General features: G+C 56.9%; 1 protein-coding gene across 4 annotated transcripts in view; it reads right to left on the reverse strand.

Moving 5' to 3' along the window:
- Positions 1 to 25,976, reverse strand: part of AGAP3 (ArfGAP with GTPase domain, ankyrin repeat and PH domain 3) — a 222,994-nt gene that overhangs the window by 136,871 nt on the left and 60,147 nt on the right. Inside the window, exon 1 of one of the 4 annotated variants that reach the window (XM_065586492.1) lies at positions 15,593 to 16,613. The exons of 2 other annotated variants lie outside the window; for them this stretch is intronic. In XM_065586492.1, the coding sequence (XP_065442564.1) occupies positions 15,593 to 16,394 (802 nt within the window). In that variant the 5' untranslated portion in view covers positions 16,395 to 16,613. Of the gene's footprint in view, positions 1 to 15,592; positions 16,614 to 25,976 lie in introns of those variants that run through there. One more of the 4 variants, XM_065586491.1, reaches the window with a different exon arrangement.

The following is a 25,976-nucleotide window of genomic DNA, read 5'->3' on the forward strand; positions in this document are numbered from 1 at the left end:
TAGCGTGCGTGAGTGTTCACCAGCGTGCATGAGCCCATTTGTGCATGTGCAAGTTGGGCCACTTTTCAGCTCACAAATCTCTCCATGGGCCCAAGCAAAGCCCACAGGCGTGGGAGGATGGAACCGGAGCTGTGTCGGGGCCTGAGCCAGCCCACTGTGGGGGTATGAAGGACGCGTTTGATGCCCCAGGCTCACATCCCAAATCAGGTCCCTTTAAGTCACTCTGGGTCCCACCTTTCAGCAGCCATCACGCAAGGGCCGAAATGGACCTCCTGGGTCTTCGATGCCAGTCCCGGCAGCCAGTCGTCACCCATCACGTCATTCCCATCACAAAACTCACCACGCTCCGCCTTTAAGCTCGTGAGCTCGTTTGCACCCACTGCTTCTACTGGGAGGCTGGTCCAGAACCTGCCTCCTCCCAGGTTAGAAACCCACTTCTCATATCCTGCCTCAGTTTACTCCCTGCCAGTTCGTCCCCATTTGTTCTTGGGCCAACGCTGTCCTTTAGCTTCACTAGCTCTTCTCCCTCCCTGGCATTTACACGGACGTATTTCTAGGGCAATCAGCTCCCGTGAGCCTTCGTTGTGCTGGGCTAAACGAGCCAGTCTCCTCTCCAGAGACCACCCCTCCAATCAGCGATGAGCCTAGCTGCCCGTCACTGCACCTGCTCCAGTCTAGATCCCTCTTTCTTGAACACAAGTGACCAGAACTGCACGCAGCGCTCCAGTGCCTTGTGCAATGGGATTAATACTGCCCTGTCTCGACTGGGCATACCTTGCCTGATGCATCCTAGAATCACAGCTGCTTTGAAAAAAGAACACGGCTGCATCTCATCCTGTGATTGACTGATACACTCAGGTCTTTCTCCTTCTCCCGGAACCCCTCCCCTGTTCCGCGCCTTCTCCCGCAGCCCCGCCCCTGTTCCGCCCCCACTCTGCCACTTCCCACCCCCGATGCTCTACCCTTCCCCCCCACCGCCCCGAGACTGGAAAAGCTCCACCTCAGGGAGCAACAACTCCTCCAGCCCCAGGACTGTGGCGGGGGGAGATTTTTCCGGGGCCCCAAATTGGGGCACAAGCCCTGTGGAGTAATCTGCCACTCTTCCCCGCCCCACGCCCCCGGGCAGCACGAGGTTTGGGGGGCTTAGCCTCACCTAGCCTCCATTACGCACCGTCCGTAGTGAGAGTCTTACTGAAAACTGAACTCCAAATGTGGTTTTTCACAGGTTCAGATATTCTAAGCCCAAACATCTCGTCTGACTTGCTGGGTAACACAGGCCGTAGGACTTCCCTGAATTCCTTCCTGTTTGAACCAGAGCGGACCTCGCCGAGAAATAGCCCAGCACGATTTAAAACCTGCCAGTGATGGAGAATCCACCACAACCGTTAGGAAATTGTCCCAAATGGTTAATGACCCTCAAGGTACAAAAAGGTTCAGGTTATTTCCAGTCTGTATTTGTCTAGCTTCAACTTCCAGCCTTTGGATTGTGTTATATCTTTGTCTGCTAAATCGAAGAGCCCATTATCAAAGACTTGTTTGCCATGTTGGGTAGTTATAAACTGTGATCAAATCACCCCTAACCTTCTCTGCGTTAAGGTAAACAGATAGACCCTAGGAGATCAATCAACGTAAGGCAGGGTTTGTAATCCTTTAACCATCTCTGAGCCCTCTCCAATTTATCAACATCCTTCTTGAATGGTGGGCACCAGAACTGGACACAGGATCCCAGCAGCGGTCGCACCAGTGCCTAAGAAAGAGGTAAAAGAACCTCTCTGCTCCTACTCGAGATTCCCCTAGTTCTGCATCCCAGGATCCCATTAGCCCTTTTGGCCACAGAAACACACTGGGAGCTCATGTCCAGCTAATTATCCATCACCACCGGCAACTCTTTGCCTGAGTCGCTGCTTCCCAGGACAGAGCCCCCAGCCCGTCAGGGTGGTCTGGAGTCTTCGCTCCTGGACGTGTCCGTTGACATTTAGTGGTGTCAAGACGCACATTGTTTGCTTGCACCCAGCTTCCTGAGTGATCCAGATCACCCTGGGTCAGTGCCCTGTCCTCTTCGTTATTTACCACTCCCCCAATCTGGGGGTCACCGCAAACTCTATCAGTGACGATCTTACGTTTTCTCCCAGGTTATTAACAAAAAATGCACTAGAACCTCAGAGTGAAATGACCAGGCAGCATTTGAACCGGAAGTGCGCAATCAGGCAGCAGCAGACAAACACAAAAAGCACGTACAGTGTTGTGCTGTGTTAAACGTAAACTACTCAAAAAGGGAGAGCTATTTTGTTTGACGAGATGCTGATTGGCATTAATGACATTACCCTTTGTTAGTTTTTCATTAATCAAGTCCCCTATCAGCTGCTCCATTATTTTCCCCGGGATCGAAGGGCTGGCAGGCCTATCCCATTTACCCTTTTATATTCATAGATTCATAGATTCTAGGACTGGAAGGGACCTCGAGAGGTCATCAAGTCCAGTCCCCTGCCCGCATGGCAGGACCAAATACTGTCTAGACCATCCCTGATAGACATTTATCTAACCTACTCTTAAATATCTCCAGAGACGGAGATTCCACAACCTCCCTAGGCAATTTGTTCCAGTGTTTAACCACCCTGACAGTTAGGAACTTTTTCCTAATGTCCAACCTAGACCTCCCTTGCTGCAGTTTAAACCCATTGTTTCTGGTTCTATCCTTAGAGGCTAAGGTGAACAAGTTCTCTCCCTCCTCCTTATGACACCCTTTTAGATACCTGAAAACTGCTATCATGTCCCCTCTCAGTCTTCTCTTTTCCAAACTAAACAAACCCAGTTCTTTCAGCCTTCCTTCATAGGTCATGTTCTCAAGACCTTTAATCATTCTTGTTGCTCTTCTTTGGACCCTTTCCAATTTCTCCACATCTTTTTTAAAATGCGGCGCCCAGAACTGGACACAATACTCCAGCTGAGGCCTAACCAGAGCAGAGTAGAGCGGAAGAATGACTTCTCGTGTCTTGCTCACAACACACCTGTTAATGCATCCCAGAATCATGTTTGCTTTTTTTGCAACAGCATCACACTGTTGACTCATATTTAGCTTGTGGTCCACTATAACCCCTAGATCCCTTTCTGCCGTACTCCTTCCTAGACAGTCTTTTCCCATTCTGTATGTGTGAAATTGATTTTTCCTTCCTAAGTGGAGCACTTTGCATTTGTCTTTGTTAAACTTCATCCTGTTTAACATATGTTGGCATGTTACCTTTCTTCCAGGGAAAAGCCCTTTTGCTCACACAGAGTTAGACTCTAACCTTTCACCCACATTCCGGGTGTTTAAAAAAAGTGCCATTACAAAAATATACCATTCCCAGTTGAGCTGCCGGGGAGGCAGGGAAAAGGGAAGCACCCAGCTGTTGGGAGGGACTTTTCAGTCTGCATGGCCAAGTCACTGGTTTGTAGGACTTCAGTTCCAGTTTGACATGCTTTGATCCTCTTGGGGCTCCGGATGGCACAAGCTGCGAGGCCTCGTGACCAAGAGAAGCTGGCATCAACTTTGCAAAATCACCTGACTCCGCATGTCTGCACCGCCCAGTATTTGTGGGACTTGCCAGATGGGAGGGGGCGGATCTTTGTCTGCACTAATCATCTAATCCAGTCAGGGCCTTGCTTCCATTGGCCAAAGGAGGTGCTACACGAGGCAGGACACACCAAGCCCATGCCTTGAAGCCTGAACTCTGGCACCACTGAGGTCTGGGTTCCCTCGAGACGCAAGAATCACCAATACCTGCAGTTCTTTGCAGAGATCAGCAGGGTCTGAAGACTGGTCCTGTCAAGCCCAGTTAGCCACTCAGTCCATCGCTGTGGATCGGCTGAGCCAGGCAGATCACCAGCTAATCTGTCCGGTTTGAGCGCCGGCTTCTTCCAGCAGCAGGAAGTCACCACGACCACCTTGCAGAAGGACTTGCAGCTTTTTAGTTTTAGTTTGATTTTCCTTGGCAGAGGGGCCCCTGCTAGCTCAGCGGCCTTGCACTTGTTTTTGTTAATGCCACTAGTGCTCACTGGCATTGAGGGAGCGAGCGTGTCCGCAGAGAGCCCATAGCAGGTATCAGCACGGCACCTCCAGACACCCAGAACAGCCCTAGGTCAAACCACCACCCCTCTAAGAGAGCCCACGCGTCTCTGTACACCCGAGGACGCAGCTGCCTCCATCTAGACCCGTGTGCGAGTTAAACGTACCCAGTTCTGTTAGCCACGCATTGGGCTGTTCTGAGAGCAGGGCATGCGTCTCCTGGCCACTGACCTGTGGGCAAGCAGCTCGTTACCGGTATGGGAACTGCAACGCAACACCTGAGCCGGGGGTTTGGTTCGCTCCCCCTCTGGACCCCGTTTAAACCTCCATGGCACAAAGCCCAGTTTGGGGCTGGCACCTCAATGGACGGTCCCCTCCCAGCTGGTCCAGGGTCGAGGTAGGAATCGTTGGGGATAGTCATTTGTTTGATTCACCTCAGAATTGGACAAACTGGATGAATTTGATGTTTATTATTAATGGGATTTGTCTTTATTTTTCCATTCCCCTTCACTTTTCCCATTATTGATATAAAACACAGTATAGAAAATTGGAAGCTGGGGGGAGGGGGAGAGGGGAGGGAGAGGGTTTGACTGTTTCTGCCCCAGGCATCCAGGATCTCGAGAACCTAGAAGGAAAGAGACCTATGGAACCTGCCCATGGAACCTGCCCTTATCCTCACCGCCGGCAATATGGCCTCCCTCGAACCACGTGCATTTTATTACAGCCAAATGCAAGGTCTAGAAACCAAGCCTGTAGGTCGCGCAAGCTGGGGATCTCGCTTCTCCCAGCGAGGGTCAGAGCAGCTCTGTGATGGTGGAGGGCTCTTTTCTCCAGCAGGCAAAGACGGAACAAGATCCAACAGCTGGAATTTGTAGGTAGCAAAGTTCAAACTTGAAACAAGATGCCGATGTGTAGCGGCGAGGAACTAACCCCTGGGTAACCGACCTGAGCCCCGGTGGAGTCGCAGGAAGGATAAGGAATTGCCGCCCCTGCAGAGGGGGCTCTGGGCAGAGGTCTGCGCTCCGTAACAGAAGCCCATCTCCGCCGTCACAGAACAGGGCTGGGAAAAGTCGGGAAATCAGACCCGACGAGCACTTGCTCCGACCCAAGGGCTGTGTTAAGACATAGCTGGTAAGCCCAGGAGAATGGAACCCAAAGTTAACGGCGCACAGTGGGTGGGCTGGAAGTCAGACCTAACTGGAGAACAAACTAATGAGGGCTGGGCTGTTCCTCCATCATCCCCTGGTGGCACCTTCCGAAGGAGACTCTGCTGGGCAGGGCCGGAAGGGGAGTCCAAATCGCTGAGACGGTGGAGTCGAAGAAGCCAGCTTCACCCAGGGCTGCTTCCCCTGTCCAGATCCTGGGAGACTTCCTGACCAGACCAGGCCAGAGAGAGGGACCCAGGTGACAGTGCCACCTCCACCGTCTGTGGCTAAATCCCAAACACCATGTGAGACGTGGGTTCCTGCCCCACGTCCGTTCCCTCCCCCGGTGTTTCTTCATTGGCTTTGCTGGCCAATGCTGTCTCTTTTGCGGCACTGCTGAGCATGTGACCAGAGGGAGCTGAAAGCCAGGCCCGAAAAGAGCCGATGCGGACACAGGCTCCCAGGTGTCAGAGTGGCAGATCCGACCATGCTGGGTCTGCTCCAGCAGCAAGGCTGCAAGCGACAGTGAACTCCTCAAGCGACAGTCGGCATCAGAGACAAACACTGCATTTTCTGTCTTTGCTGTTCCTTCCTGCTCCCTTCTGTGAGTGTTTGGCTTAAAGGAAGCAGGACTGGGCTTTACCAGCAGCAGCCCAGCCCAGCTAACTTCTTTTCTCCCCCAAAGGACAGTTATCGCCATCTTTAACATCGTCTTAGCGACCGTCACACAGGGAGGGAGAGCTCCTTCGCAGCTCCCCGGGAAAGGCAATACGGGACGTGGTTCCTTACGCGCCTCACTCAATGTTCTGCCGTTCATAAGCTGTAGCTGTTTTCCTGCATGTTCTGGGTCTTCGCTAGAGATTACCACGGGGCCAAGCAGGCCAAGGTCTCCGCACTCCAAGCCCTGAACCATTGCGCTGGGCAGTGCTGGACAGGGACAGGGACAGGGGCATGGTAACACGGGAGTTCGGGCCTCGGTATTCCACTGAAATTTACCCAACAGAAGGCTCTGGCCCGTGTGCGCAGGACACCAGACGGTTCCGTCTGCCTCTACCATACACAACAGCCCCCGAGCGCTGTCTGGAAGCTCCGCAGCACGCGGGAGTGGGGTGGGGGAGAGGACACAGGCTGCACGGCCCAGACTGCTCCTCGGACTGGCGACCTTCCTGCAGCTAGCAGTGGCAGCGGGTGCCGCTCAGCTGGCCAATTGCTGTGCGCAGGCATCTCCTCCCCACACAGACCCGGACTGGCAGCCCTGCCAAAGGAGGGCACTTAATAATTACCTAACTCCGGAGTCACTGAGAGACTAATCAGCACATTGAACCTCCGGGCACAGAAATCCCACCCCTAAAACTAGGCCAGAGGCTGAACAAACCTGCTGTGTCCCCAGAGCGTCAACTGAGCCCAGCTCCAAAGCAGCCAAGCGTCGGGGGGAGTCCGGCTTCCCGGCACCACGGGGAGGGGCAGCAGGACACCAGGGCGTCGGGGGGAGCCCAGCTCCCCTGCACCACGGGGAGGGGTAGCAGGACACCAGGGCGTCGGGGGGAGCCCAGCTCCCCTGCACCACGGGGAGGGGCAGCAGGACACCAGGGCGTCGGGGGGAGCCCAGCTCCCCTGCACCACGGGGAGGGGCAGCAGGACACCAGGGCGTCGGGGGGAGCCCAGCTCCCCTGCACCACGGGGAGGGGCAGCAGGACACCAGGGCGTCGGGGGGAGCCCGGCTCCCCGGCACAACGGGGAGGGGCAGCAGGACACCAGGGCGTCGGGGGGAGCCCGGCTTCCCGGCACCACGGGGAGGGGCAGCAGGACACCAGGGCGTCGGGGGGAGCCCGGCTCCCCGGCACCACGGGGAGGGGCAGCAGGACACCAGGGCGTCGGGGGGAGCCCAGCTCCCCTGCACCACGGGGAGGGGCAGCAGGACACCAGGGCGTCGGGGGGAGCCCAGCTCCCCTGCACCACGGGGAGGGGCAGCAGGACACCAGGGCATCAGGGGGAGCCTGGCTTCCCGGCACCATGGGCGGAACGCCGGGAGGAGGGCGGCGAGCCCGGCCACGGCCCCGTTCTCCCCGGCCGGCCGGAGTGCCGGGGGAGGGCAGCAAGCCCAACGCAGCTCCGCTCTCCCCGACCGGCCGGAGCGCTGGGAGGAGGGCAGAGAGCCCGACTGGGGCCCAGCTCTCCCCGACCGGCCGGAGCACCGGGGGGGGACGGCAAGCCCGGCTACGGCCCCGCTCTCCCCGGCCGGCCAGAGCGCCGGGGGAGGGCAGCGAGCCCGCTGCAGCGCCGGGGGGAGGGCGGCGAGCCCAGTCGCGGCCCTGCTCTCGGGCCAGAGAGCGCCGCCGGCACCCCAACAGCCCTAGTATGTTTGAAAAAAAAACAAAAAAAACCAACCCTGAGCACCGCCCCCCTCCAGATGCCGCCCCAAGCACATGCTTGGTAGGCTGGTGCCTGGAGCCGGCCCTGCGTCGGTGGGAGCCCGGCTCCCTGGGGACAGGCAGCAGGACACCAGGGCGTCGGGGGGAGCCCGGTTCCCCGGGGACAGGCAGCAGGACACTGGAGTGTCGGGGGGAGCCCGGCTCCCCGGCACCACGGGGAGGGGCAGCAGGACACCGGAGTGTCGGGGGGAGCCCGGCTCCCCGGCACCACAGGGAGGGGCAGCAGGACACCAGGGCGTCGGGGGGAGCCTGGCTCCCCCGCACCACGGGGAGAGACAGCAGGACACTGCTCCCTGGGCAGGACTCTGCTTCCTCATAAGGGCTGGGTGCAGCATCGCACCAGGGGATGCAGCAGATGTTTCACTGTGTTGCCGCATCGGGCTGGGGACTTGGTTCCTGTGGTTGAGCAGTCACAGATGCCTGGGACAACTACACCTTCCTCCTGGAAGCTGCGCCAAGCTCCCCTCACCACTCCAAGGGCCACCCACAGAAGTGACAACTGAGCGCAGCCAGGTGAACCAGAAGGGAGGAGAATTCCCACCTTGGAGGCAGGATCCCACAGCGGTCCAGCAAGTCAGGCATGCTGCAAAGCCAGGCACCTCAGCGGTGCGTCTCTTCCCTCGCATGCTCCAGAACACGCCCCGCTCTGCAACCCTGGCATTTGTTGATATGGGTCAGTGTCAGCCCGTTCTTTAAGGACCCCGCCACACCAGCCAGACAGCACCGGTAGCTGACGTGCACACCTGGTGTCTTCTGCGCTGCCTCAGGAGTGGATTTGTAACCAGGATCCCTGGCCAGGTGAGTGTCCTTCATGGAAACATCATGGGAAATCCCCACTTCGATCTGCTCCCATGGTGAGTTACCCTCACAACCAGAAATCGGAGCCTGAAACTGTCGTGCCACCGGTTCTCATGCTGCCTTTGTCTACCAGGTTAGAGAGACGTCTGCTCTCAGCCATCTCCTCCCTAGGCAGGCTTTATACACCATGGCCCAGTCATCCGTAACCTTCTCTAGTAAAGCCAGGTCGATCGAGCTCCTTCGGGGTCTCACTCGAAGACAGGTTCCCAGACCTCAGATCATTCTTGTGGCTCTTTTCTGACCCCTCTCCAATTTGTCCGCATCTCTTTTGAAGTGCAGACACAGCACCGGACATCGTAACAGTCACTCCCAATGCTGTATGTGAAAGGCACCATATCTCCCTTCTCCTGCTCAATGCTCTCCAGCTAATGTGAACGTTTCCCTTGGCAGGCCAGTGCGACATGCGTAAGAGATGGTGCATGGGAGCATTTCATGATTTCACTGTACGTGAGTAAGGTGAAAAATCTTCCTCTTCTCCCAGCCACTTCCCATTAGCTGTGGAAAGCACTCTCGTCCCAGCAAATCCTTCTATTTCACACAGCCAAGCTTCCCGAAGCTCCGACTCTAAAAGGGTGAGATCCAGCATCGGGGGGTTCTATATTACACCTATCCTGACAGAAGCGAGGAGCCGGTCACAGAACTAAAAGTGAGTGGTTCTTAATCAAGTTTGTTATGTGCAAACAAACTAAAGTCCAGATCAGTAATATACATGACACAACCCAGGTAATTGTAGATCTATCAGTATATATCAATCTATATACTTGGGGCTTTCAGAAGGCCAATTTCACAAAGCTGAAAACAATTATCAGCCACCTCACCTCGGAGGAAGAATTCAAACTGAAAATATAAATGACCATTTGGAATTATTTATTTAAGAACATTTTGCTACATGCCCCAAAAGCCACAAGTCCACAATCAAAAGGGAAGGCTGCACTAGCTAAAATGACAACTCAGTTCAGAAGGGAAGCAAAAGGCAACAAAAAATAAAAAAAACAACAGATAACAAATGGAAGCAAGGGGAAGCGTATATTAATGAATATAAATCAGAAGATCGGACTTGTAGAAAGTGATAAGGGAAGCAAAAGGATACAAGGAGGAATCTCTGGCCAGAAGAAGGTGTTTTTTCAGTATATTACGAACAAAAAGAACCCTAACAATGGTCCATTACTAGATGGAAATGGTAGAATTATCAATAATGCAGAAAAGGCTGAAGTGTTCAATACATATTTCTGTTCTGTATTTGGGGCAAAACAGAGAATGTAATCCTAGCACAGCAATGACGAGGACGACATCAGGAGGATACTACAGGAGGAGGTTAAATAGCAGCTACTAAAGTTAATAATTTTTAAATCAGTAGGTCCAGATAACTTGCACCCAAGAGTTTTAAAAGAGCTGTCTGAGGGGCTCGCTGGACCATTAATGTTGATTTTCAGTAAGTCTTGGAACACTGGGGAAGATCCAGAGGATTACAAGAAAGCTACTGATGTGCCAATATTTAAAAAGGGTAAATGGGATGGCCCAGGTAATTGTAAATCTATCAGTCTGCACTGATCCGGGGCAAAATAATGGAGTGGCTGACCTGGGACTCAATCAATAAAGGATTAAAGGAGGGTAATGTAATTAATGTCAATCAACACCAGTTTATGAAAAATGGAGCCTGTCAAACTAACCAGTTATCTTCTTTTAATGAGATTACCAGTTTGATCGATAAAAATAGCATTGATGTAATAGACTTGGACTTCTAGAAGACATTTGACTTGATCCCGCATAACACTTCAAGAAACTAGAACAAATGAAGAATTAACCTGGTGCCCATTCAATGGATTAAAAGCTGACTGACTGATAAGTCTCCAAATGTCACATGTAGTGTTGTTGTAGCTGAGTTGGTCTCAGGATATTGGAGAGACCGGGGGGGGGGGGGGGGGGGGTGAGGTGATATTGTTTATTGGACCAACTTCTGTTGGGGAGAGAGACGAGCTTTCAAGCTACACAGACCTGAAGAAGAGCTCTGGGTAATCTTGAAAGCTCGTCTCTCTCACCAGCAGAAGTTGGTCCAATAAAAGATATCACCTCACCCACCAGGACTCAAAATGTAACTGTGAACAGGGAATCATCATCAAGTGATAGTATTTCTAGTGGGGTTCCACAGGGATCGGTTCTTGGCCCTGTTGTTTAACATGTTTGTCATCACTGACCCAAGTTTGTAAGCAAAGATTGGAGAAGCGGTAAATGATGAAGAGGACAGGATACAGACCAAAGCCTGATCTGGATCACTTGGTAAACTGGGAGCAACTAAACAATATGCATTTCAATCTGGCCCGTGTAAAATAATACAACCAGGAACAAAGAATGATGGCCATGCTTACAGGATGGGGGACTCTAGCCTGGGAATCGGGACTTGGGGGTCATGGCAGATAATCAGCTAAACAAGAGTACCCCCCGTGCTACACTGTGGCCAAAAGGGCTAATGCCATCCTAGGAAGTAAGAGCGGGAATCTCGAGGAGGAGCAGAGAGGTTATTTTACCTTTGTGTCTGACACGGGTGCTGGGATACGGTGTCCAGTTCTGCTGTCCGCAGTGCAAGAAGGATGTGGATACATTGCAGAGGGTTTAGAGAAGGATTGGAAAACCTGCCTTACGACACGCTCGAAGAGCTCACTCTCTAGGTGAACAAAGAGCAGGTTCTGGGTGATCTGATCAGTTACAGCTACCGACATGCGGAACAAACACCTGGCAATGGGCTGTTCCTCTAGCAGAGGGAGGTCTGACTCGATCCAGCGGCTGGAAGCTGAAGCTAGCCGAATTCAGACTGGAAAGAACATGTACATCTTTGGACAGTGAGGATAATGAACCAGTGGAACAACTTGTGACGCTGGCAGACCAGGTGCCAGCTCCTGCCAAGGACCCTGTGTCTCACTGAGCACTGACAGATACCTAACCGGGCTCCAGCTGGCTCACCTGGTGTTAGCATTGTTAGAACAGAATCACAGAACGTGGCTAGTGGTCAGACTGTATGGAATGCTTGTAAACTGCGACCGGCATTAACCTCCCTTAGAACGGCCATACCCCGTGTCGTGAGGTGTTATCTGAGCGGTTGTATTGTGAGCCTCCGTGTCAGTGTATGTCACCAGACAGGAGGCGTTAACCTAGCGCGCAGCGCTGCTCTCCAGCAGAGGCGTTACGTCCTGCCCAACAGGAAACAGCCATCAACAGCAGTCCGACAATTGTGGGAGGTCAAAAGATGTTTGTTGTTTTGCCCTCCCCCCCCATTCCCACGAGGACGAGTCGTGCAAGGGGACTCCTCCAGTCAGCTGAGTTTGCTGCTCAGAGCACACAGGAGGAGGGGAATAAAAACTCCTGGATCTCTGTGCTGCATAGACGGGGGGGCGGGGGGGGAGGAGATTCCAGACACAAACAAGGGATCCCCCGTGCTCAGCCTAGGCTAGCCCTAAAGGTCACACACGGCTTGCTGATTCTAGACGCTTCTATTACTTTTTGAAACTTAAGACTGAAACTCGTGTGTGTGTGGTGTGTGTGTTCGTTCACCTGCTTTAACCTCGTAAATAACTCGTTTCCTTTACCTCGTTAACATGTCTGTCGCTAGTTTTTTACAGGATTGCCTTGTCTTTTTGATGTAAGCGCTAAGGCACAACTGACCTGGCCCTTTCGACCTGAATATTGCTAAAACAACGAGGAGTCCTTGTGGCACCTTAGAGACTAACACATTTATTTGGGCACAAGCTTTTGTGGGCTAGAACCCACTTCATCAGATGTCCGTCTCTAAGGTCCCACCAGGCTCCTCATTGTTTTTACTGACACAGACTAACCCGGCTGTAACTTGACTATTGCGAGGACCCGTCCATCTAGCACAGGCAGGCTCTGCTGGGCGCTAAGGCAGACTGGATACCAAGGCGACTGTCGGTGACTCCATGGCCAGGCTGCTGCAGTCCCTGAGGAGTTCACACTCGCGAAGCACAGAACTCACGGCCGGGGTGGGTTTGTGCGCGGCTCCTTGCCAGCCTGCCCTGAGGTGGGTGCTCACGTGCGAGTCACAGCAGGCAGGCAGCTTTGCACAGCTAACCAAGGGCTGTGGTGGTTTCTCCGTTACTGGCACTGTTTAAATCAAGACTGGATGCCTTGTAAAGCTAAGCTCTAGTTCCAACCGGAATTATCCTAGGGAGTCCTATGGCCTGCACAGGAGCTCAGCCTAAACCTTCCGGCCTCACAACCTGGAGTCTATTCATCCTCCCAGCACGCAGGGCCCAGCTCTGTCTGACCGACTGAACAGCCCTGTCGGGTCTCCACGTCGGTACTTACCGACTGTGATCACCTTCTCTTCGTTAGCGAAACAGACTGGGCTCCGTGAGTCTGGCACTATCACCATCTCCTGGGCCTCTTCTCTGAACCCGCTGCAATTTATCAACAGCCTTCTGGGAGTGCTGACCCAGGATTCCAGCAGCGGTCACACCAGTGCCAGGCAGAGGTAAAATCACCTCTCCTCTCCGAGAGTCCCTAGGACTGCATTAGCCCCTAGCTACAGCATGGCACCGGAAGCTCATGTTCAGCTGATTATCTACGCGTACCATCCCCAAGTCCTTGTCAGAGTCCGATTCCCAGGATCGGGTCCCCCATCCTGCACGTATGGCCCACAGCCGTTACTCCGAGAGGTATGACTTGACATTGCCTGTATTCAAACGCACATTGATACTGGTGCCTGGTTTAGCAAGTGCTCCCGATCTCTCTGCCAGTGCCCTGTCCTCTTCCTTACCCCCCCCCCCCACCCCAGTCTGTGTGTCACCTGCAAACCTCAGTGGGGAGTTTATGTTTTCTTCCAGGTCACTGATAAAAACACTCAACACTGGAGGGACCCCCTAGAAACAGACCCGCTGCAGGATGATTCCCAGGTACATTCTGAGAGCCAGTTTTTAATCCATCGAACGCGTGCCAGGTTAATTTTATATCGTTCTATGTTTAATCCAGATGTCACATGGGACCAAAACAAGTGACTTACAGACGTCTAAATCCTTGTGCTGACACCGTTACCAACAAAGGGGTGATCTCATTAATAGAGAGATCTGGGTTGTTTCACGGGCTCCCTCCTTCATCCTCTGTTCCTCGGCGCTGCAGACGGCTCCCCAGTCACACACTCTGGTCCAAGCCGCAGCCATGTTTGGGAGGCAGCTTCTGCATGGGGCGGCTGGCAAGTAGTAACAGGTCCCCCGCTGCAAGGGAAGGGGCCAAACCCTCCTCTGTTTGGGACGCACCCACATTCCTGAGCCATGAGCACTGCCTCGCTGCAGCCTGGGAACCTCCTGCCTCGGAGCCCAGCAGCACTGAGCTCTGCACCCACCAGCTCCAGCCAGGGGACATGCCAGGAGGCAGCATGCAGCCCCAGGGAGCCCGGAGACCTGCACCATCAGGGAACTGGGGCTTGCCTGTGCCGACAGAGCCCAGCCAGCCCCTCCCCTGAGAGAAGCACAGGGGGTGATGGCGTCTGCACCAGGGGCCCCCCAGGATAAGAGCCCCAGTGACTGCCTGACCCAGCCCATGCTGCCATCCCTTCGCTGCTCACCCAGCTCGGCAGCTCTAGCCCGCTCCCTCTTGGGACACTTCCCAGGCCCAGAGCTGGCTCCAGGGTTGCCCAGAGCATAGGGAGTAGAAATGGCCCGAGGCCCCCGGGCTGGTCCCAGTCAGTCGCTGACAGGAGAGAGCAGCTCTGAGCCAAGAGCAGGACGGAAACCAGAGGAGTCCTGGGTCCGAGCAGGCGCCTGGCGAACGTGGTGCCCTGACCCGCTGGGGACCCATCTGTGAGACCCCCCCGCCTCTGCCCACCTGCCAGCATGCGCCACCCTGCAGCCCCTGTCCTCCGCCTAGCCCAGCGCCACCCCAGCCAGGGCGCCCCTCCCACCCCCACTCCCGACTGGGCACACGCGAGGCTGCAGGTCACTGCTAGCCTCTCGCCCAAACCCGGGTCAGAGCGGCCTTGGGCGGGGTCAGCACCGGGGCTGCTCCGTGCCATGGCTCCAGCAGGCCAGAGGAACCCTAGGCTCTGAGGGAGGAGCAGGCCCAAGGGGGCACGAGCTGTGGGACAGACAGCGAGTGACAGCACCTGCTTCTGTCCACACAGACCTTGTGGTCGTTCATTGCCAGGGCCCCACAGGCGACGAGGGGGAGTGTCAGATTCCCGGGCCAGAAGGGACCCCTGTGACCGTCCAGTCTGACTCATGTAGAACAGGCCAGGGAAAAGCAGGCTGTGAGAACGGCCTCGTCCGCCCATGCCCACGGCACTGCCCTGCCACAGCTCTGCCCAGCGGGGACCTGGGGGTGAGCCAGCCGCTGCCAGGGAGAGGGGGCCAGCGCAGTCCCTGTCAGGGGATGCCCAGAGCAGCTCCTGCGCTGCCTTGGGGAAGGAAGCTCCGAGACAGGCTGGGTGTGTCAGGCCCAGCCCCAGCCCGGGCACTGCCCAGGAACCTCATTCAGCGCGTGTGGCCAGACCTGTTAGAGCCCACCAACCGGCGCGCGAGCCAGAGAACCTCCCTATGGCCTTGTGCTCCATGCCCTTCGCCCCCCGTTCTCACCACAGCTACATGGCCCTACCCGCTCCTGCTGAACCACTCAGGATGGTGGGACACCTCTGCCTGGAGAGCGCCCAGGGGACCAAACGAGCCGCTGTTCGTTCAGCACCTGTGACGACGGCACCGCAGACTCCCCTTGGGAGGTGGGATCCAGCCACTCCCCCCCCCCCCCAAATCCCTCCCCCTGCTCTCACCCATCCGCATTATGGCAGCGCCAGAGCCAGGCAATGAGACCAGGGCTACAGGAACCAGCATTTCAGCCCCAGAGCAGAGAAGGGCCCAAATGTGTCACCCCCCAGCAACTGTGATCATGGCCTGGGGCCCTCACTGGGGCAGGCTCTCACCACCCCTCCCACAGCCCCACAGGCCAGGGCTCTCACTGGGGATGGCTCTCACCACCCCCCTGAGCCCACACTCACTGGGGCAGGCTCTCGCTGCCCCCCGGCCCAGGGCGTCTCTCCCCGGCTGCCCAGCCCACCTGCCCCTCCCCAGCAGCCTAGGCTCCTCCCCACGGCACCGGAGGCGGGCAGCACTTACCCAATGCTCGCAGCGGGCTGCCCCCCACGGCCACAAGGAGGGGCTCGGTGCCTCGGGGGGGCTCCTGGGGAGCGGCGCTGCCCCGGTCCCGCCTGCGGAAGCGGCTGGTGAGGAGTTTCCAGAGGCCGCCGGCCTGGCCGGAGCCTGAGCACGGCTTCCCGCCGGCTCGCCCCAGCTCCGGGTACAGCAGGTCCCGCTTGCTGGGGCAGGTGTGCAGGGAGCTGGCGTCGCCCTCGCTCTTGGTGCGGAGGCGCGGCGGGCGCAGCAGCCCCCCCGACTCCGAGCGCCGCAGCTCCTGGCCGCGCCGCAGGCGGAAGCTGAAGCTCTTGCGCAGGGAGCTGAAGTTCCTCCTGGGGCCGGCGCTGCTGCGGCCGCTGCCCCGGAAGATGTTCCAGCGCCCACTGCCCCACAGGGAGCTGCCCCGCAGGAAGCCCGAGGCCTCGGCAGCGGGCGGTTGCCGCCCCGAGGGCAGGCAGGTCATGCTGGCTGGGCGCAGGCGCTGCGCCCCATCTGCCCCATGAGCCAGGCCCCCCTCCTCCCGCCGGCGGGGAGGCCGCAGCCTGAAGAAGTCCAGCAAGCCGCTGCGGGCTCTGGCGGGGGGCGCTGGGAGCAGCAGGGCGCCAGGGCCTAGCCCGTTGCCCACCGAGCACAGGCTCTTGGGCCGTCTCTTCTGCTGCTGGGCGGCCGTGAGGGCAGCCTGCACCGCCGGGTCGCCCCGCAGGTCCAGCGACTCGCACATGCTCACGGCCCTGCGGGGGCACGCAGCCCCGGGCCGGGAGCTCCACGGCCAGCCCTCAGCCATGGTCAGCTGCTGGGCTCTCCCTGCCCCATGCCCCAGACGCGCCCCGGCCCGGCCGGGGCAGCACAGACTGTCAGCCGCCCCAGCGCTCCGGCTCCGTGCACCTTCGCTCAGCTCCTCCGCTCACACTGCGCCTGCAAGCCCAGACCTGGCCCCCGGCCGGCCGGCGTGCCACAAACTCCGGGGCTGGATCCTGCCCTGGAACGGGAGCCAGGCCCTGCACACACAGACCTCCCCTGGCCAGGGGCCACGGCCCCGCACCCACCCCAGCCGCTGCCAAGGGAGCAGAGGGCAGGAGGCCAGAGACCGCGCCCGCCCCCGTCCCACCCCTCAGCACCAGCACAGCTCCCCCGTTGCCACAGCGGCTCCTCCCTAGAGCCACAGGCCAGCCTGCCCTGAACCCAGGGAGGAGCAGGGCACAGAGCCGGCACTCCCGCCCACACGAGTCCCGGCACAGCTGGCAGCATGGCGACCGGCAGGGCAATCGGAACAGCTGGGTTTCCCCTCCCCGCACGCCTGGCCTCCTTGACACTTGCTCTCCGGCTGCCTGGACCCAGGGGCACACTAGGGACTGCGAACGTGGGGGGGCCAAGCCCACCCAGCTGGCCAAGGGAAGTGCTCTGCTCCAGTCAGAGGCCAAGGGGGGTTCCTCACAAGTGGGGGGCATGAACCCCCATTTAAACAGTAGAGTGCAATGGCACCCCCAGCACCCATCTCACCCACTTAGCCCGGACTGGCCAAGCATCTTCCAGCAGGTACCCGCCTGGCTCTGGAGACAGCCAAGTACAGAGACCCCACCGCTCCACGGGTTCCTCCCTCACTTGGAAGTTTGGGCCCAACACATCCCTGAGTTAGCTGGGTTTTAACATCCTGCCATCGGTCCTGTCCGGACTCTCTCAGCTACCTGTCCCCCGGCTGGTGTCCACAGGACAGTACCCACACGCTAACCGAGTCTCCCCTCCGGGGGCTGAGTGCCTCTCCCGGCCAGGCTCCAGCCCTCAGATCCTTTCTGGGGCTCTGCTCTGCACCCTCTCCCCTTCTTCAGCACCCCTTTGAAATGTGGGCCCAGCCCCGACAGCGCTCCAGCATGGCTCTCCCCAGCCACGGGATCACACGCTGGAAGGGACCTCGAGAGCTCACCAAGTTCAGCCCCCTGCGCTCAGGCAGGGACGACCGTTACCGAGACCCTCCCTGACGGGACTTGTCCAACCCGTTCTCAGAAACCCCCAGCCCCGGCTGGGTGCTTATCAGTAACAACTCCCCTTTCTACCCAGTGCATTACACCAGCAGATCTCCGAGTTTTCCACGTCTCTGTCCCCGCGCCGCCCTGACTACAGCCTCCCACGGGCCCAGCTACGCCCCCGCCCCGCCGCTGGCTACAGCCTCCCACGGGCCCGGCTACACCCACGTGCCGCCACTGGCTACGGCCTCCCGCTGGCCCAGCTACACCCCCGCGCCGCCACTGGCTACGGCCTCCCACGGGCCCAGCTACACCCCCGCTGGCTACGGCCTCCCACGGGCCCAGCTACACCCCCGCTGGCTACGGCCTCCCACGGGCCCAGCTACACCCCCGCTGGCTACGGCCTCCCACGGGCCCAGCTACACCCCCGCTGGCTACGGCCTCCCACGGGCCCAGCTACACCCACGCGCCGCCGCTGGCTACGGACTCCCACGGGCCCAGCTATGCCCCCGCCCCGCCGCTGGCTACAGCCTCCCACGGGCCCAGCTACACCCCCGCTGGCTACGGCCTCCCACAGGCCCAGCTACGCCCCCGCTGGCTACGGACTCCCACAGGCCCAGCTACGCCCCCGCCCCGCCACTGGCTACGGCCTCCCACGGGCCCAGCTACACCCCCGCTGGCTACAGCCTCCCATGGGCTCAGCTACACCCCCGCGCCGCCGCTGGCTACGGCCTCCCACAGGCCCAGCTACACCCCCGCGCCGCCGCTGGCTACGGCCTCCCACGGGCCCAGCTACACCCCTGCCACGTCGCTGGCTACAGCCTCCAACTGGCCCAGCTACACCCCCACGCGGCCGCTGGCTACAGCCTCCCATGGGCCCGGCTACACCCACGCACCGCCGCTGTTCTCCAGACTAAACGCCCCATCTTTTCACCTTCCCTCAGAGTCCGGTTTTCCAACCTTCCATCATTTTGTCGCTCTCCCCTGGCCTCTCTCCAGTTTGGCCACATCTTTCCTGAAGCGCAGTGCCCAGAACTGGACCCAGGACTCCAGCTGGGGCCTCACCCGTGCTGAGCAGAGCAGGACAACGACCTCCCGTGTCGTACACACGACACTCCCGTTAATACGCCCCAGAACAACAGGAACCATGTTCACAGCTACATCACGTTGGGTCATATTCCATTTGTGAGCCACTAGAACCCCCAGATCCTTTCCCGCTGGCTACCACCGAGCCAGCCGTTCCCCAGCTCGCAGCTGTGCTGGACGCATGACTGCGCAGAGGTACCAATCCCACCCTGCTCCTGTGCACACATCCCGGATCACACTGGCCCCGTGTGCCTCAGCATGGCCCAGGACTCCTGTTCAGCTGACTGCCCACTCTGACCTCTCCGTCCTTCCCAGGCTCCCGCCCCATGCAGCTGCCCGTGGCCTGCACTCCTGGGGCGCTGTGATGGCTGCCCGAGCGGTGCCCGCAGCACACGGCTAGCTGCCGGGGCAGGACCAGGCACAACACTCAGAGCTACGTGCAGCAAGGCGAGAGGGCAGGGAGGGCCGGGAGGATGGCAGCACCCCGAGGGGCACAGCTGACGCTTCGTTCAGATTGTCTGAGCCCCCGTAGAGCCCCCGCTCCCAAGTTGCTGCACAGAGCACTGGCTGCTTGCGCAGGTCCGGCTCTGCAGCAACACACAGCAATGCACATGCCAAGCTGTCCTGCGGGGGCCAGAGCACTGTGCCACCCTCGGGGCAGGGCACAAAGTGCACACAAGCTGTGAGTTCTGTACTTAGATCCACCAGCCGTGTGAAATCCTCAGGCTTGGTAACAGCCTGACCATGGAGTCAGACAGTCCCTGGGGCACCCGTCTCTCTCGCCGCCTACGCACACCTGCCTTTGTGAGAGGTGCCTCTTACACCAAAAATCACAGCAACACTCAGGTCACTCCCCAGCCCAGAGGGCCAGTCACTTCCCCAGGTCAGCTGCACCTTAGAGCTCCCCCACAGACAGCGCTTGTAGCCAATCCCATAGTAAACAATCTGAAGATTTATTAACTAGGTTAATTAACCAGGATTAATTAGGATTTATTAACTAGGAAAAGGAAACGAGTTATTTACAAGGTTAAACCGGGGAAACACAAACACACAAATGAGTTACAATCGTAGGTTTCAAAAGGCAATAGGAGCGTCTATAATAAGCAAATTCTATGTGTCCCTTCGGGCTAACTCTGGCAAAACACTGGGGGTCTCTTCTTATAGCTAGAAAACCTTGCCCTTGAGAGTCCAAACTGCCTAGTGACACAGTTATTCCCTGGGCAGGTGGAGGGTCCGCAGCTCTCAGCCTGCTCCAGCTTCTGGCTTGGCCAGGGTCAGGGTCTTGGGCGGGGGGGGCCTTGGCCCCCCACTTTTGTGCCCCTCCAAAAGCAGCCACATTTTAATTCCTGTGCACGCCCCTGCTCTCACCCAGCCTGGTTACAGAGACACGCCCGCAGTAGCCACCAGATGGCAGCAGAGCCGCTCGACCGCGAGCCGGCCCAGCCGCACAGAGACCCTGCAGCCCACGCCCCGGCCCCCCTATCTGCAGCCCGCTCTCCGGGGCCCCTGGGTCTGCAGCCCACGCCCCGGCCCGTCCGTCTGCAGGATGCGCCCCGACCCCTCCGTCTGCAGCCCCCTCCCCAGCCCCCCTATCTGCAGCCCCCACCCCGTCCCCCCTGTCTGCAGCCCCCACCCCGGCCCCCCTGTCTGCAGCCCACTCCCCGGCCCTCCTGTCTACAGCCCGCGCCCCAGCCCCCCCGTCTGCAGCCCACGCCCCGGGGCCCCTGGGTCTGCAGCCCACGCCCCGGGGCCCCTGGGTCTGCAGCCCACGCCCCGGGGCCCCTGGGTCTGCAGCCCACGCCCCGGGGCCCCTGGGTCTGCAGCCCACGCCCCGGGGCCCCTGGGTCTGCAGCCCACGCCCCGGGGCCCCTGGGTCTGCAGCCCACGCCCCGGGGCCCCTGGGTCTGCAGCCCACGCCCCGGGGCCCCTGGGTCTGCAGCCCACGCCCCGGGGCCCCTGGGTCTGCAGCCCACGCCCCGGGGCCCCTGGGTCTGCAGCCCACGCCCCGGGGCCCCTGGGTCTGCAGCCCACGCCCCGGGGCCCCTGGGTCTGCAGCCCACGCCCCGGGGCCCCTGGGTCTGCAGCCCACGCCCCGGGGCCCCTGGGTCTGCAGCCCACGCCCCGGGGCCCCTGGGTCTGCAGCCCACGCCCCGGGGCCCCTGGGTCTGCAGCCCACGCCCCGGCCCCTCCATCTGCAGGACGCGCTCCAGACCTGACTCCTGGGCGCAGGGCACGTGTGTGTCAGAACCGCAACCGGGGCAGAGACAGGCAACAACCACGTGGGGGGGATGGAGCAGCTTCCCTCTGCGGAGAGAGTGGACAGGGCTGCTCAGCTGGAAAAGGGACGACCAAGGGGGGATATGACAGAGGTCTGTACAATCATGGCTGGTGTGGAGAAAGTGAATAGGGAAGTGTTATTTATCCTGTCACATAACACAAGCACTAGGGGTCACCAAATGAAATTAATAGGCAGCAGGTTTAAAATAAACAAAAGGAAGTATTTTTTCACACAACGTACAGGCAACCGGTGGAACTCCTTGCCAGAGGATGTTGTGAAGGCCAAGACTATAACAGGGTTCAAGAAAGGACTAGATAAGTTCATGGAGGATAGGTCCATCAATGACTATTAACCAGGATGGGCAGGGATGGTGTCCCTGGCCTGTTTGCCAGAGGCTGGGAATGGGCAACAGGGAATGGATCATAGAATCATAAAATATCAGGGTTGCAAGGGACCTCAGGAGGTCATCTAGTCCAACCCCCTGCTCAAAGCAGGACCAATTCCCAACTAAATCATCCCAGCCAGGGCTTTGTCAACCTTAAAAACCTCTAAGGAAGGAGATTCCACCACCTCCCTAGGTAACCCATTCCAGGGCTTCACCATCCTTCTAGTAAAAAAGTGTTTCCTAATATTCAACCTAGACCTCCCCTACTGCAACTTGAGACCATTACTCCTTGTTCTGTCATCTGCCACCACTGAGAACAGTCTAGATCCATGCTCTTTGGAACCCCCTTTCAGGTAGTTGAAAGCAGCTATCACATCCCCCCTCATTCTTCTCTTCTGCAGACAAAACAATCCCAGTTCCCTCAGCCTCTCCTCATAAGTCATGTGCTCCAGACCCCTAATCATTTTTGTTACCCTTCGCTGGACTCTTTCCAATTTTTCCACATCCTTCTTGTAGTGTGGGGCCCAAAACTGGACACAGTATTCCAGATGAGGCCTCACCAATGTCGAATAGATGGGAATGATCAAGCCCCTCGATCTGCTGGCAATGCTCCTACTTATACAGCCCAGAATGCCGTTAGCCTTCTTGGCAACAAGGGCACACTGTTGACTCATATCCAGCTTCTCGTCCACTGTAACCCCTAGGTCCTTTTCTGCAGAACTGCTGCCTAGCGATTCGGTCCCTAGTCTGTAGCAGTGCATGGGATTCTTCCGTCCTAAGTGCAGGACTCTGCACTTGTTGAACCTCATCAGATTTCTTTTGGCCCAATCCTCTAATTTGTCTAGGTCCCTCTGTATCCTATCCCTACCCTCCAGCGTATCTACCACTCCTCCCAGTTTAATGTCATCTGCAAACTTGCTGAGAGTGCAGTCCACGCCATCCTCCAGATCATTAATGAAGATATTGAACAAAACCGGCCCCAGGACCGACCCCTGGGGCACTCCGCTTGATACCAGCTGCCAACTAGACATTGAGCCATTGATCACTACCCGTTGAGCCCGATGATGTAGGCAGCTTTCTATCCACCTTATAGTCCATTCATCCAGCCCATACTTCTTTAACATGCTCGCAAGAATACTGTGGGAGACTGTATCAAAAGCTTTGCTAAAGTCAAGGAATAACACATCCACTGCTTTCCCCTCATCCACAGACCCAGTTATCTCCTCATAGAAGGCAATTAGGTTAGTCAGGCATGACTTGCCGTTGGTGAATCCATGCTGACTGTTCCTGATCACTTTCCTCTCCTCTAAGTGCTTTAGAATTGATTCCTTGAGGACCTGCTCCATGATTTTTCCAGGGACTGAGATGAGGCTGACTGGCCTGTAGTTCCCTGGATCCTCCTTCTTCCCTTTTTTAAAGATGGGCACTACGTTAGCCTTTTTCCAGTTATCTGGGAGCTCCCCCGATCACCATGAGTTTTCAAAGATAATGGCCAATGGCTCTGCAATCACATCCGCCAACTCCTTTAGCACCGTCGGATGCAGCACATCCAGCCCCATGGACTTGTGCTCGTCCAGCTTTTCTAAATAGTCCTGAACCACTTCTTTCTCCACAGAGGGCTGGTCACCTCCTCCCCATACTGTGCTGCCCGGTGCAGTAGTCTGGGAGCTGACCTTGTTCGTGGAGACAGAGGCAAAAAAAGCATTGAGTACATTAGCTTTTTCCATATCCTCTGTCTTCAACGACTTAGATATTGACATAGAAAGTACGCTTATTAAGTTTGCGGATGATACCAAACTGGGAGGGATTGCAACTGCTTTGGAGGACAGGGTCATAATTCAAAATGATCTGGACAAATTGGAGAAATGGTCTGAGGTAAACAGGATGAAGTTTAACAAAGACAAATGCAAAGTGCTCCACTTAGGAAGAAAAAATCAGTTTCACACATACAGAATGGGAAGAGACTGTCTAGGAAGGAGTACGGCAGAAAGGGATCTAGGGGTTATAGTGGACCACAAGCTAAATATGAGTCAACAGTGTGATGCTGTTGCAAAAAAAGCAAACATGATTCTGGGATGTATTAACAGGTGTGTTGTGAGCAAGACACGAGAAGTCATTCTTCCGCTCTACTCTGCTCTGGTTAGGCCTCAGCTGGAGTATTGTGTCCAGTTCTGGGCACCGCATTCAAGAAAGATGTGGAGAAATTGGAAAGGGTCCAGAGAAGAGCAACAAGAATGATTAAAGGTCTTGAGAACATGACCTCTGAAGGAAGGCTGAAAGAATTGGGTTTGTTTAGTTTGGAAAAGAGAAAAGACTGAGAAGGGACATGATAGCAGTTTTCAGGTATCTAAAAGGGTGTCACAAGGAGGAGGGAGAAAACTTGTTCACCTTAGCCTCTAAGGCTAGAACAAGAAGCAATGGGCTTAAACTGCAGCAAGGGAGGTATAGGTTGGACATTAGGAAAAAGTTCCTAACTGTCAGGGTGGTTAAACACTGGAATAAATTGCCTAGGGAGGTTGTGGAATCTCCATCTCTGGAGATATTTAAGAGTAGGTTAGATAAATGTCTATCAGGGATGGTCTAGACAGTATTTGGTCCTGCCATGCGGGCAGGGGACTGGACTCGATGACCTCTCGAGGTCCCTTCCAGTCCTAGAATCTATGAATCTATAAGTTCCTTCCCTCATTCAGTAAGGGGCTCACACTTTCTTTGACTTTCTTCTTGTTGCTAACATACCTGAAGATGACTGCCCCCACTCCAGCACCCACCCCCAATCATCTGCCCCTGCCCCCACACAAAGCGGCCTGCCCCAAGGTACCTGCTTGTGCCCTGGCACATATCCACACCCCAGTGCCTACCGCATGGTCCATGACTGGAGCACCCAGTACCAATAATAAAGGGCAAAGCAGATCCCAGGGTGTCACCAACACCCCAAACTCTACAACAAGTGCCAGTGACATTCAAAGAAGGAGTAAAAGTGGAATATGTCTGTGGTCCAGGAGGGAGTCCCGACTCCAAGTGCCAGCAGCAGGAGAGTAGCACCATCAGAAACCTGAGTGAGGTAAGGATTGTACAAAGCCCAGACACCTGAGCGTCACCAGCAAGCACCAGCACTGCCCAGGGAGGCCAGCTCCAGTCTCATACAGACAAAGGGCTTGGCAGGTCTGACCACAGAACGTGCAAGCCCCCGCCTTTCACCCACCCCGCTGGTATCTTGTCAAGGGCCTTTCCCCTGCATCAGCACCTGATGGCACCACGCTGCACAGACCAGATGTTGGCAGATGTGGGTGCGGTTCATAGATAAGGCCACAAGGGACCACGATGATCCTCTAGTTTGACCTGTGAGCAAGAGGCCAGAGACCCCACCCAAGGGATTCCACATCCCAGCCCCACACATCTGGCTGAGCTCTGAGGTGGGTCTGCTCCAGAGAGACGCCCAGGCTGGATCTCCAGACTCCGCGGGAGGGAGAATCCACAGCAGCTGTTCCAACGTAGCAATCTGCACCTTGCTTCTAGCCTGACTTCGGGCAGCTTCAGCGTCCAGCCACGGGGTCTCGCTCAGCCTTTTCCTCCTGGATTAAAGAGCCAGCGACTCTCAGAAATCTCTTCCCCGCGTAGGTACGCGTAGACTGGGATCAAGTCATACCTGAGCCTTCACTTCGCTGAACTAAACAGACCGAGCTCCTGCAGTCTCTCTCCTGACCCCTTTCCAATTGGTCAGTGTCTTTGTTGAAGTGTGATCCCCAGAACCGGACACAGCATCCAGCAATGGGCTCCCAAACGCTGTATACATGGCAGCAATACCCCCTCCCTAGTCCTGCTGGATAGTCCCCGGCTCATCCAGCCAGAAGCCGCATTAGCCCTTTTAGAGAGACAAGGCGGCTGCGGCAGTAGCTTTTCCTGGGCCAACTTCTGCTGGTGCAAGAGACCAGCTTCCGAGCTCCACAGCGCCCTTCCTCGGGGCGGGGGAAGGTATGGAGCATGTCACAGCTAAACACGAGGGGAACAGTTGGCACACGTTCTAAGGGACCCGCTAGGTGAGGTGACCCGTTAACACCTCTGCAGTCATCGGACAAAAAGGGGGCGAGTGGGTTACAGATGGCTGTAATGAGCCATAAATCCAGTGTCTCTGTTCAGTCCGTGATTTTTGGTGTCTAGCAAAGTTATGAATGTCAAGTTCCCAGGCTCGTCTGTTGACAGAGTTGGGCTGGTTTCCTGTGAGGACGAGGGCTGATAGGACAGATATCGAGTGGCTGCATTGTGAGCCGTGTTCACCACAGGTGAAAAGATGTTTTTGTCTTTTATCATTTTCCTGTGTGAGGTCATTTGAGTGCACAGTGATTGTCTGGTTTCACCCACATAGCTGTTAATGGGGCATTTAGTGCCCCGGATGAGGTACACCCCACGTTGTGATAGGCATGTGTAGGACCCATGGACCCTGAAAGGTGTGTCATGGGGGGGTGCTGATCATTGTAACAGTGGAGATATGGCTGCAGGTTTTCCATCTGTTGTTCTGGCAGGGTCTGGTGCCACTTTGAGTTGGTGTGTCCTGGTCTGTGGGGAGATTGCTTCTGATGGTGAGCTTGGTGAGGTTGGGGGGTTGCTTGAAGGCCAGAAGAGGGGGTTCAGGAAATTAATAAGCAGCAGGTTTAAAAC

Source organism: Chrysemys picta, chromosome 2 (assembly GCF_011386835.1).
Source record: "Chrysemys picta bellii isolate R12L10 chromosome 2, ASM1138683v2, whole genome shotgun sequence".
Classification (NCBI taxonomy): Eukaryota; Metazoa; Chordata; order Testudines; family Emydidae; genus Chrysemys; species Chrysemys picta.